We start from the raw sequence: 12,970 nt of genomic DNA, 5'->3' as shown, positions 1-12,970 counted from the left end.
AGAGTGGGTTGGAATGCAGGAAACATCTCTTTGGCCAGGGCTTTGGATGTTGTGTCCTGCAAGGGTTGTGGCCCCACACTTTGTGGGACAAACTTGGTTGGAAACCATGGACCAAACCTCGAGACAGAGAACATGCATGAGATCCAAACGCAGGTGCTTGTTCTGGGGTTTTTGGTGCCAATGACAGCCCACCCCCATGTCCACAGACCACCCTTCTCATCCCACAGACCCCATCTCTTGGGCTCTGCCACACTGCATTGATGCCACAGCTCAGTTTTGGTCTCTTCCTGTGTCACGGAGGTGACCACATTGATCTCAGGGCTTGGTGATCCCAAGTGGCATTTCTAGGCTTGGTCTTAGCTATGCAGGGACATGTCCCATGGCACTTGGGTACTGTCATGTCACCAGACCTTTCACTGGCTCTTTGAAGGAAAGACAAGTTGGGAGAAAGGATCTCTGTCCACATCAGCTCAACATCAGCAACTGCTTGGGTGCTCCTGAGCAAAACGGCAAAAGTCAGGGAGTGTGCACACCCCGGGTGCCTAGACCTCTGAAATACCCTCCACATCCCAGTGCCTGGCCTGCTAAAGTCTCCAGTGGGTGCCAAGCCAATAGATCCACTTCTCTTTGTCATCTGCTGGGATAAACTTGTTCCCATTGCACGGGAGTGGCAATGGAGTGAGCCATAGCAAATCACTGCTCTCCCGCACGCAGCACAGACCCAGAGGCACAATCCATCCCGGGGAAATTGGGGCTGGAGACTGGTTCATGGTGGGCAGCTGATACTCTGGCAGTTACCCAGAGAAGGGGCAGAGGGCTTGGATGAGGGTCACATGTTCATGAGGAAGAGGGTGAGTTTAGTGATCACGGCCTCACCTGAAAACTGGCCCAAGGGTGCAGGTCCTGCTGGCAGCAGTGGATCCCAGTGGGCTGTAGGTCCTATCCTGCTCTCCCAGATCCGGCCCCGGCAGAGGGAGCTGTGACATCAGCCAAGCCATCGCTCTCCCTGCTGGGACACCAGCCTCAGGATTTGGAAAGGGACCAAAGAAAACAGTGCTGGGGCCGGGGTAGTGCAGCCTGCTTGGAGAACTCACTGACTCAGCACATCTGATCGCTCACCCTTTTGCCTGTACATTGAGCCAAGAGTTATTCAGAATTTGTAATTTCAAATATAAATGCACTGTTAGGTCTTAAAAATGCTTTAAAAAACTGAATCAGTTTACATCTGTGCAGAAAGATCTCAGACCCTCAGTGCAGTGATGGTGTTTAGGGGATGCCAGAGCATCTCTGTGTGCAGTGGCTTGAGGCTGGGACCCCACACTCTCCTGGCAGGGATTCAGCCACTGGGGGAGCAGCAGGGCAGAGAAACATCAGAGTATTTCTAACTTGAAAAGAGTAATTTTCCTCCCCTACACCCACACACCGAGGGCAAGCACAGGCAGGGAGCAGCACAGCTGCTTCACACCAAACAAATCCCCATCTTCCAACTAGCATAATCACAGCCTCTGGAGTTCCAAAGGGACTAAGTGTGGTCCAAATCCCAGCCTGGCCTGGGATGAGCACACACAGGTAATTCCTTGCCATTTGCATTCCTGAGATAAAGTGAGATAAGCAACACCAGTAACGTGTGCAGCATTTTTCTGATTTGGCAGTCTGCATCACAGCCTGAACAGGCACTTTGCCAACACCCCATGTCACAGGCTGCTGACTCTCCCTCAGTAGGATATGTCACTGCCCATCCTGCTGCTGCACCCCAGAAACTCCTGCAACCCAGGAGCCATTCATAGATCACATGTAAAATGGCACAGTGGTGCTGGGAGTGCACTGGTCAGTGGGATGGGTCTGTGGAAACACCTGACACTGCGGTTCAGAGCTGTGCTTAGAGCACTGATACATCAGGGATGCTCAGAAGAGGCCTGGGCTGCAGCCTGGTGCTGTGCTCAGTCCTGGGAAATTGCTGGATTTCAGAGACAAGGTCCTTCGCACACAAACTGCTGACACAGCTCCGTGCCCTGGAGAGATGGGACAGAAACATTGCATTTGTGAAACAACCATTTGACCAGTTGGAAGGCAACTACCAACATGTTTGAAACATCATCTTCATTCTTGATTTTGCCCTCAAGACAGCACAGACTGAACTCACAGACTTGTTGGGCACCAGCTGGCCAAAGTCACAGCTGGCACATCTCAAACTGAGACCATGGCCATCAGAACTCCCTTCCAAAAACATAGCACCAGACAAGATGATGCTTCTCACCACATGAGAACCAGAAGAGAGAGCAGAATTCCCGAACCCTCTGCTCCTCAAGCCCAAACCCCAAAACAACCACTTGCTCAGGGAAGAATAGCTTGTAATTATTTATTTTGTATCCCTTTGAAAATATCATGTTATCTCCTTCTGTTCATGGCTTGGTGTGGTCTCACAGCCTGTGACAGCAGCGTCCCAGCCATCTGTGCAGCTCACTCCTTCCTCCAGCGAGTGGGAGACCATGGTCCCTTGAAGGTTGGCAGGTTGGACCTGCCTGGTCCAATCTCTGCTGTCATCCCTCCGTGCCAGGAACTGCCCAGGAGCATCACACAGACAGGGAGCAGAGTGAGGGAGCAGTCCCGTGGGACTGGTGGGGATGGCTGTAGCATTCAGCTGCCCCAGAAAGGGAGTCTCTGGCTTGTGTTTTCTGGCAACTTAGAACTGGGTTTGTTTCTTAAGAATTAAAAAAAAAAATGCTGCTGCTATCTGCAAAGGAAAAGAGAAAAATTTATCAGCACTGTGAGGGTCCAAGAACAAGCTGTTCTGAAAGGCTGTAAAAGCAGCACACAGATATCTGAAGGTTGGGAAGCCCAAACAACACAGTGAATTGGGGTGTCAGTGCATGTGGCCTTCCCTTCACCTCTCTGACAGGTACACAGTCCTTTAAGCCTACCAACCAAACCCTGGAAACACCATAAAACAGCAACAACTCCAACCCAGATATGCAACATCCAGAGGCCTGAGTAAGATCTCAAGCATTTGGGGAAGGATTCCCAAAGCCACCTGGCACTGCTGTCAGCCTGCTCCCACCGGGAATTGCGGTTGATTTCCTAATGTCTTCAAAAGGTGAAGAGTCAAGTCAAGCCTGAGCGTGGTTGAAAATCTCAGCTACATGGACTGAGAAGCATCAGACCACAAAGCAGTCTGCATTCAAATGGGTAACAAAACAAAACAAGGGCCTAATGTCCTGCCCAGTTACATTAAGGTTGTTGAGTAATGAACTAATGCTACTGCCACCTCTCCAAACTCTCATCCTTTCCACATGAGCAGGAATTTGCCCACACACAGAAGTGCTGAGGTTATCTGGACTTTTACTCTTCCAATGCAGGTTGAAAACAAGACCTTACATTATCCGTATCTCCACCTGCTGAAGGGTTTAACCCCTAAGACACCCCATCTCCCACTTACAGTTCAGTGTCTACAATGACATCTGGCTTCTCCAGCGTTTGTCGTCTCCTCTGGATGGCATCCACAATCTTTTTCCTGGGGCCCAAAGGGATATTTATGCTTTTCAGGTCATTGTCTGAACACAGCATGAGGGCCTCCAAGTCAATCTTTTCCTTCTTCAGGATGGAGATGAATTCAAACATGTGCAGGGAAGCCAGAAAAGTTTCCAAGGGGCTTGTGTCTGGTTCATCGTCATCATCTAAGCCCAGCTCCACCTCATCCCAGGGCAGCTCCTCCGCGTTCCTCTCCTGCAGGCTGTTGGCACTGCCAATGCTGTCGTTGAGACTTGGCGAGCGCTGCAGGCGGCTCCGCAGTCTGATGCCCATCCCATCGGCACTGTCCTCCCCCAGCGCGCCCCCGTCCTCCCGGCCGATCCCGAAGAGCCCGCTGCTCACGTAGTTGCGCCGGAACACCATGGTGCCCAGCCCGGGGCGGTTGAACAAGGAGTCGTGTCCAGAGTCAGTGCTGACCTCTGAGTGGGCCGAGTCCATGTGCAAACCTGGGTCGCTTATGGCACGGGAGACAGTGTCTTCATCTGTGAGGAACATGTCTCGGATATTGCGGCGAGTCCACTCCTTCGGGCTGGCGTATGTGCCCTGCTTCACAAACATGACGTCATTGCCCAGCTGCAGACCAGACAGAGACCGCACGCTTTTCCTGCCATCCTCGTAGATCTTGAATGTCCCGTCCACCTGCTTTTTCTTCTCTAATTTCTTTTGTATTTTCGTCTTTCCCTTGGCTGTGCCATGGATGGTGGCTTGTGAGTATGGCAAGGAAGTCACCATAGACATGTGCTGGAACTTCTTGCTTAAGGTGCTGCTTGAATAGCTGGAAAAGCTCATGGTATCCGAATTATCTGACATCTCCTTTCTGTACCGTTTCTCCATCCTTTCGTGGTGCTTCTTCTGCAGCTTCACGCAGTCCTTAATCCTCCGCTCTGCATCCCGAAAGGCCTTGTCCTTCAGTTTGCTCACCAGCTTGGGGTTGAGGTTGCTCTGCTTGGCAGCAATCGAGTCCAGGTACCGCACACACTCCATGTGCCCCTTCATGGCTGCCATGTCCAGTGGGGTGTGGTAGTCATTGTCCAGGCACCAGATGTTGGCCCCAAAGGAGATGAGGAAGGAGAGGCAGTTCAGGTGGCCATTGGCTGCTGCCAGGTGGAGGGGGGTGTTCCCCCAGATGTCACATTTGTCTGGATCACCCCTAGGCAGCAAGAAAATCAACTGTTTAGCATGCAGGGATTGATGACAGACTTCACTGAGATATTCCCAGCTGTGCAGGGGAAAATCAGCACCATGAAGTGCTGACTCCTTGAAATATCAAGCTATGCACCTATGGTTCTTGCAACTTAATTTTGAAGGGGTCTTCTGGAGGGGAGTACTACTGACATGGAATCACATGCCCCACATGCAAGTCTGTGACAATGTGACTTGAATTTAGGTCTCAAGAAAAATGTGTTCCCACATCAAACCAACTTCTGGAGAAAGGCAAGCCAGGTTCTGGATAGCCCAGAACTGAGATACAGGTCTAATTCCATCTCAGACCTTAAGCTTGCTGTAAAATTTCAAATCTCAAATATCCCATTAAATTCTAGTCAGATTCTGTCTTCAGAACTTGGCTTCATTCAGACTCTGTGAGGGGGCATGCCAAAATGCCTCTCTCTATGCCACAAACTGGGCTGGACACCTTGGGATCTCACCATGAAACATCCATTCTCAGCAATGGTTCTGAAACCCCCCAGCTGCCGTACCTTCCCACCCACCTGATCCTTGGCACATGGGGAAATCTGCAGCACAAAGAGGAATGTTGGCAGGAGAGAATAAGAGTGATTTTGCTGTCATTGGCCTCGGCATTGGGGTTTTGTGGGGGATTTTGCTGTACCATGCTTGGTCTCGATAGCGTGGCTAGAAGCACATTGGTATTAGCACATCCTGAGAATCCAGTTTCAGAGAAAGAGCAGATTAGGTTTCTGCTCTCCTCAGGAGCTGGACACTGCCAGTAGCATCTCCATTCGCACTGTGCCAGCCCCTGCCCCAGCAAGCTGCTGTTGGGACACAACCACTTGCCCACATCTCCTGCCTCCTGTGCCAGGACGAACACAAACCTGGGATTCAAGGGAAGTCTGTCCTCCTGACATTCTTCTGTATTTGTGCTCAGGTGAAACGAGAGAGAGTTCACACCCCTGCTGGCACCAGCCCTCTCTCGAGCTGTGTGCTAATGATATGCAGCCAGCAGCAGTATCTGTCAACAGGGCGCTCTCCCCCCCGTGCACATGGATAGGCAAAGCCTTTTATTAAGGTTGGGCAGCTCCACCACCCTCAGGAGCAACTCCTCGTGGGCAGCAGGGCTCTGGCAGAGCTCTGCCTCAGCACAGCTCCTGCCTGTTCCCACACCACCCTTTCAGTGAGCTCCAGAGGAACCCAGCACTGTTCCTCCTCCACACAGACCTCAGCTCCACTCCATGGTGACACCAGGAGTGCAGAAAGCAAATCACAGAATACAGAGGGATGAAAGTGACCCATCAAGGATCATCAGGTCCAACTTCTTAAATGCACACTTGAGACCTTCAGCCAGGGTTACTTAACTCCTCACTGCTTTAGGGTCTGTGATGACAAAAGCTGGGAGCAGTTGAGCCCAGAACCCTCCCCCAAATCCCACGTGCTCTGAGCTATGGCTTGTTTGACTTCAAAGAGTCCAAAAACTACTCAAGGGAAAGAGCAGGAGATCACAGAAGCAGAGGGACTTCTTTGCCCTGCTGCTTTGCACCTTCATCACGTTGTGCTAATGCACAAACCCCAGATACAGCCTCATCCAGCATATTCATCCCCACACAGGGACCCCGCAGCCTGCGTGGAACACTGTCCAAGGGGCAGCAGAGACAGAGGAACTGCCCAGTCAGTGTAATGCCAAGTTTGCAATCCTTAGGCTTTAGAAAAGCAATAAAGCCTGTCCAGAGGTTAAGCTGGAGATTATTTGCACCCAGAGCATGAACTTACTAACTTCACTCCCTGAAAGCTGCTATGAGGTGCACTCAGCTTTCTCTGTGGGAGCAAGAACAGGAACTCCATCATAAACATATTTTCACTAAATTTACAGAAACATAATAAATACAACCTTGATTTAATTGGCAAATTCAGCAAGTTAATCAATAGGTTTGAAACTCTGTAAGGCCAAAAAAAACCACAAACCCTTCAGGACTTCTGAGCCAGAGCCTTTGACATCTTGCATAGAAGGAGAAAAAGGTTTCAAAGATGGGTGATGAGGAGGGGGAAGGCAGGCGATCACAGGGTTGAGGAGCCATGAAGCTAAGAAAAGGAGAGAAGGGATCTGATAGTACTCTGGCAATGCCCAGTTTCCAGGAGCAGTATTTCCCCAGCCCCTGCTTCTACCCTCGTAGTGACATGTCCAGGCTGGGAAATGCATGGGGAGGATAAATATTTGATGAATTGCAAGAGAGGAGTAAATTATTGATGGAGCTGGATTTAAAGAGCCAGTGAACCTGTTCCACATGGAACTGCTGGTGCTGCTGGAGAGACTCCAGTGCATGAAGGGCTGTTGGTTTGTTTTGTGTGCTCTGAAAGGGCACTTGTGTGCCTGGCATGTGTGGGCAGGTGAGCCAGGGCACCCCAAGGATCCCAGTGTGTATGTGGACTCATGATGTGGACAGGGACTGAGCAGTGGACTCCCTGGAAACAGTCTTGCTCCCAAAACCAAGTGTGTGGATGCTCAATCCATCAAGTACCTTTTGGAGCCTATTCTCAGGTCTGTCTGGTTCAGGGGGCAGAGGGTAAAGCCAGGGACGTCTTGGGGGTTTCATATGTGAAGATCTACTTTCCTCAGAGAGTGAGGTGAAAGAACATCAAAACCAGCTTTCCCTGGTCATTTCCACTGTCGAGAAAGAAGAGTATTAAGGCAAAATTAGATATCTCAGGCCCTCTGCCCTATAAACGGCTGCCGCAGGCACTAAAAATGCATCAGAAGGAAAGAAGAATGGTGACTTGCAAAGTAGAGACGTTTGATTCAACTCAGATAATAAACATGAGGCCCTCCCTCTGGCAGGTGTCTGTCTGAGCAAAACTTCTCCTCCGGGGTGCTGCACATGAGGAGATGCTGACTGCAGGGTCCACTAAGTGGGAACATATTTTAATAACAGGTGTAAAGTACAGCACTTCTCGGCTTCAAAGCGTTTTTGAGCACTTAGTCAACTCCTGTAATAATAATTATTAAAACACTGTTAATTGGTCCCCTTAGGTGGACATGTGCATCTCTTGAGTCACTCTGTTTGCACCATGACATGCATGCTCACTCCCTTCCTGCTGGTTTTTCCCCTCTGCTTCTCCCATAGGATCCCAATTAGCCAGAGAATCCAGTGGCACTTACATATGTTCTTCCCTGGCTGCATGTGTGAAGTTCCTTCGATAGCAAAGGGCTGGCTCACCCTTGGCTCATGGGTGTGTGTGAGGAATTGGACCCTCCGACCAGGAGCCAACTGGGTGCAGAGTGTCTCTGCTCCCATAAAATGGTTTTGGATGGAGGAAGAGTGAAAAACATAATTTATGGTTTGAGGAACAATCCTCACTACCTTCAGCATAGTCAGTCAGGGCAATGACCCAAGCAAAGCCTAGAAAAGAGCAGAAGAGATGAGGTTTTGGTCTCAGAGCAGAGCTTTGGGTCCTGTACACCAAGTTTTCCCCAGGTGGTGGTAGCCCGAGGATTCAATTGTCCTCCAGGTTCAAATCCCCAAAACTCCAGCAGAGATGCTGTAGATGAGGGTCATGCCAGGGCTCTCTGCCTCTTGTCCCATGCTGGGGCAGTGCCTGGGGCCATGTCTCCTGGTTCAGCACCTCATCGTGCTCAGGGCTCACCCTCACTCCCAGCAGCTAGCTCAGGTGCCGGAAGCCACGAAGCTGCAACAGTGCTCCACCCTGCTCCTTCTCCTTTCCGGCTGGTCATCACCCAGGGAAGGTCCCCACCAACGCAGCCAGGCTGCCCTGGCTCCCACGTGGCCTCCAGCCCTGTGGCGTGCGCAGGGTGCACATCACCTTCACGTGCCTTTGCTGCAACCTCCGCTGCAACCCTGCCCCGGCTGGGGTGATGTGATGCCCTCGAGCAGCCTGGCTGATGTCAGGAGCCACCGTCAGCTCCAAACCATGGCTGAGCCTCTTGTCCCCTCTGCCACTGACATCCAAAGTATCTGTGCCCCCTGTTTTTGTAAGAGAAAACGAGGACCAGCTCTCCTGGGTGACAAAGCTGAGTGAGGACCTGCAGACACATCCTCACTTCTCCTGCTGTCCACTCCAAGGAAGTCTGGGCTGATCCCAGCCAAGGCCCCCAGACCTGCCTATAACCGGAGCTGGACCGGTGCCTGCCGCTGCCACAGCAGCCTAACGAACCACACTGGAGAATTACTGTGTCTGAAAAGCTGCAATGCTAAATGCCAGCTTGCCTGCCTCTTCCCAGCCGTCATGTTAATTGAGTTTGTTTTCCTCACTGGAGCCCAGCCAGTGGGAAGAAAAAGGCTTTTTGTGTGGCAAACAAGAAGGGATGAGCCACTGCTGATCCCTCCATCCCAAACCCTCTCTCTGTCTGTTGCAAAGGGTGCACAGAGGCACAGACACATCAGCAGCTGGTAAGGGCAGTACAATAAGCCTATTTTGTTACCCCTTCCATGTGGGATGGGGCAACAAGCTTCCCTCAAGGATCTACCAAAGGATTTCTTTCCCCCTCCTGATTCCAGCCTGACACCACAATCTGCTGAACACATGTGGGTGAGGCTCCTTCACTGATGACAGAGCCTAGATGTGTCCATTGGCCTGGCATGACCATTAGAGCCATGATTTTGGCCCCCAGAAGTCCTCTCCCACAGCCCTGCTTTCTCAGGGTTCCTCTGGCCACCCTAACTAAGGCATTTCATAGCACTCAGTGTCCCATCTTGTTTGAGCACCGGTGCCACTGCCCAGCACTGGCAAGGGATTTTGGTGTTTCTTGCTGTCCCAGGACTCCCCATCATCCTCTGTGCTTTGACATCCCTATGCAACCCAGATGGAGGCTCACCAGCTCCCTCAGACCCTGAAGATGCCCCCCACCCCATCCCTGCATGGAGCCAGCCCAGCCCCAAAGCCTCCACTCCCCCAGACGCTGCTCCATGCCATAGCCCCACACTCCCATCTTGTAGTGCAGGGCTCTCTGAACCAGAGGAATATTTTGGCAGCAGAGGCCAGAGAGCAGTTGTCTGACATTTTGGGATACTCAGGGGCCTCCCCTCTTGCCTCACAGTGGTTATAGTGCAGGTGTAATAGTAACATATATAACACAGCATTGAGTTTCATCTCTGAACAAAGCTTAAATACTGTGGCACATCATCCTGGGCACTGGCAAAAAATTACAGGGTCTGCCCTCAGGCTCTCCTGGCTCTTGCACTATTCCACGTCTCTGGCACCCTTGTCCCCAGGCTGGGGCTTTCCTGCCTTAGGCAGACCCAAAGCCAGCTCCAAGGGGCAGAGGTGCGCCTGCCTCCATGCCAAGCACGTTGCTGGTGTCTCTGTGGCCCTGGGCAAGGATCTGACACATGGAGATGAATGCACAAATACAAACACATCCTGCAGTCCCACAGCCACACACCTCGCTCCACCATCCATCATGTAAAGGGCACTGGGCTTTTGCCAGGCTATTTTCCTTGTCAGGAACAAATGTATATTAGGTTGTTAATTAAACAGCAGCCAAGCTGCACTCGAACACAATTTGAGCCCACAAGGACCTTTTAATCCAATGTGAGTTTATGAAAGCAGCCCTTGGGCTTTGTGGAGAGGCAGAAACTGCTGGCTTGGATGGGGGTTGGCAGGGCAGGCAGTGGTGCTGCAGGGTGCCCTGTGATGGAGATGAGCAATATGAGGCGATACAGTGATAAAAGGGATTATAAAGTAAGTCCAAAAGGCTTTGCCTTTTTGGAGGGGCATTCATCCACCACTTCGGCCTTCCAGGTTAGCTTTTTGGCCATCAGAGTCTTTGGAACATTTTTAACTTCAGGCTCTCATCCCTGAGCATTCCTCCCATGTCTCTCTGGCCCTGGCTAGCAATTCCTGTCCTGACAGGAACTCTGGACAGGTTTTTGCTGGGCACAGTCTTTCCTGGAATACACAGGGAGTCAGAGAGCCCCACCCAGGGAAACATCACAGGGCTCAGCCCAGGGCCATGTCAGGATGCTCCACTCGGAGCACTGTCTTGCTCTCTCCCTTCCAGACTCAGAAATAATCTTTTCCTGAACACACTCCTACTGCATCAGGACTTCTCAAAGCCACTCTGTACACAGCCTTCAGTTCAGGATCTGAAAGGAAATTATTTACAATGAAAGGACAACAATGGATGGAGGAGCTCTGCCTGTGAGCACAGCTGAGGTACTGCCTGAATGTTTTGTACAAGCAAACCCGAGTATCAGAAGATGGCAAGAGCCCAGGAACAGGTGCAGTGGCAATGTGGCTGGTCAGGTATAAGAGCTGCTAACACAGCCCAGGGTGCCCGAAAAATCCCTGCATGGGAGCCCACCAAGCCCAGTGTGGAGAAGTAAAGCCCTTCCAAGGACGTGTGATGTCCATCCAGGCTGCTGACCTCAGTACCCTCCCGCAATATTAGAAATACATAAATCAAAATCAGCACCACCAATCTCTCAACACAAGGCAGAAGCCACTCCAGCTTGAATGGCTTTAAAAGAGGTGCTCAGAAGAGCTGCTGGAGCAGAAGGAAGCACTGGGACGTGTCTTTGGAGGGTTGGTAAGAACTGGAGAGCCACAGACTGCCTCAGAGGGAGCTAGGAATGGCAGGTCATGCTTTAGCACAGACCTTGTGTGGTTCCCCCAACACCAAGGTGTAAATCCCTCCAGTCTGACAAGTCCCCTTAATCCCACTCCCACCTTTCCACCATATCCACATTTAGGAAGCCAGAAACTTTAAGATTTGGCAGCCCAGGGTGAGGTACAGAGAGACAGACCAGTATGGAGCAGGCCCTGTGGGGGAGACTGCTCTTGGAAAACCTGAATTTCCCAGGCTCTAAGTGCACAACAAGCTGCCCAGGGGTCACATACTGAGACCTTGCTTTGGGTAAAGCAGACAAGTGCCACCCACTGCCAGCTGGCACTGCACACATCCTTCTGCAAGCACTCTTGGGACAGAGAGGGCAGTTATTTTCTCTGCCCCTCACTTAAAAGGGCTTTTTTCATGTCAGCAACATAATGTGTTTAACTTTACAGGACCTGTAAAAGATCACAAAGCACTTGGAAAGGGGAACTCATCCCTACCAAGGGTGCTGCAAGCAGGCTGGGGGCAGGAGCACTTATAGGGTCAGAGGAGCTGGGAAAGCGCAGAGCAGTTACCAGGAGTGTTGGATTAGATTCAAAGCACCACAAGCAAAGAAAACTAACGGCAGGGAGGACAGGAGTAGGGGTCTTACAGAGCGAAGCCACAACTTTGTGGGGCACACTGACCTGCAAGCAGAGAAGGGGGAAGAAGGGGGTCCCATCTACTCTGTTCCACAGACCAGCACCGTGCCCTGGCCAACACTCACCCTCTGCTGACAATGAGGCGCAGGGCGTCCAGGTTGCCGTGGTAGGCAGCCCATAGGGTCGGGGTCATGCCATCCTCATCTGGAGAGTTCAGGTCCTTCTTGGTGGCTTCCTTCAGCAGGTCCAGGTAGCCGTCCCGGGCGGCTCGGTGGTACTGGTCATTCATGGTGCGAAGGGGTCCCCGGGCCAGCACATGGGTGCCCAGGGGGTCCAGAGCATGGGTACGGCCGTGGGGCAGGGGCAGCTGCCAGGAGGGCCCCGCTCGCCTCGCACAGCTCCGCGTACCGGGACACCTGAGAAGTCCTGGCCGCGGAGGCAGGAGTCGTTCCAAGCCCAGCCAGCCAGGCTCTACAGCGCTTCCCCTGGGTCCTAAGCATCCTCCGGCCCCGGCGGCTCCTTGTTACACGCACCAGCTCCACGGCACATTAAAAGCTCCAATTAAGCAGCAGCGCTCTGTTGGGCTCAGCACGGGGTCACACAGCAGCAATTCACCAGGTTTACGTGTCCCCAAAGCAGAGCAGGCTGTCAGACAGGCTGCTGGGTTGTATCCCGCTCAGCACGCCTCTATTCCATAACTACCCCATCTCAAACAAGGGGCGGCAGTAGCCAGAGGAGGGAGAGTGGGTCAGAAGAGCACAAACCCCCACGGCCTCCACTCACAGCCCTGTCAGAGCGGCGACCTGGATGGATAATCCTGCTCTGTGTGGAGTTGGCTGACAGCAGTTTGGTGACTGATTTAAAAGTAATACCAGGGGTGTTCACTGCTCAGCTTTTCCTCGCTAAAAAATCCTCCAAGCATTTATTTATTTATTTATTTATTTATGTCTATATTCATGTATATATTTATTTATTAATTTATTTATTTATCTCCCTAGTGTCACTAGGAAGACAACAGCAGACCCAGTCACCATACCTATCCCCCATCTACCCTGCCTGCCTA

At 51.7% G+C, this 12,970-nt stretch overlaps 1 protein-coding gene across 2 annotated transcripts; it reads right to left on the bottom strand.

The window, feature by feature from the left end:
• Window positions 1-2,345: 2,345 nt before the first annotated feature.
• USH1G (USH1 protein network component sans) lies at window positions 2,346-12,539 on the bottom strand. 2 transcript variants are annotated; one of them, XM_068209547.1, is made up of 3 exons: window positions 12,033-12,539; window positions 3,421-4,678; window positions 2,346-2,724 (listed from the first exon to the last, which is right to left on the bottom strand). In XM_068209547.1, the coding sequence occupies exons 1-2, from the start codon at window positions 12,194-12,196 to the stop codon at window positions 3,433-3,435; spliced, it is 1,410 nt and encodes a 469-aa protein (XP_068065648.1). In that variant the 5' UTR covers window positions 12,197-12,539; the 3' UTR covers window positions 2,346-2,724; window positions 3,421-3,432. The 2 variants fall into 2 exon arrangements, with proteins under 2 accessions (XP_068065648.1, XP_068065649.1); XM_068209548.1 differs by having other exon boundaries at window positions 2,346-2,734; window positions 3,433-4,678.
• Window positions 12,540-12,970: the final 431 nt, after the last annotated feature.

This window comes from Anomalospiza imberbis, chromosome 19, assembly GCF_031753505.1.
Source record: "Anomalospiza imberbis isolate Cuckoo-Finch-1a 21T00152 chromosome 19, ASM3175350v1, whole genome shotgun sequence".
In the NCBI taxonomy this organism is placed as follows: domain Eukaryota; kingdom Metazoa; phylum Chordata; class Aves; order Passeriformes; family Viduidae; genus Anomalospiza; species Anomalospiza imberbis.
This window is presented reverse-complemented; position numbering and strand designations above follow the sequence as displayed.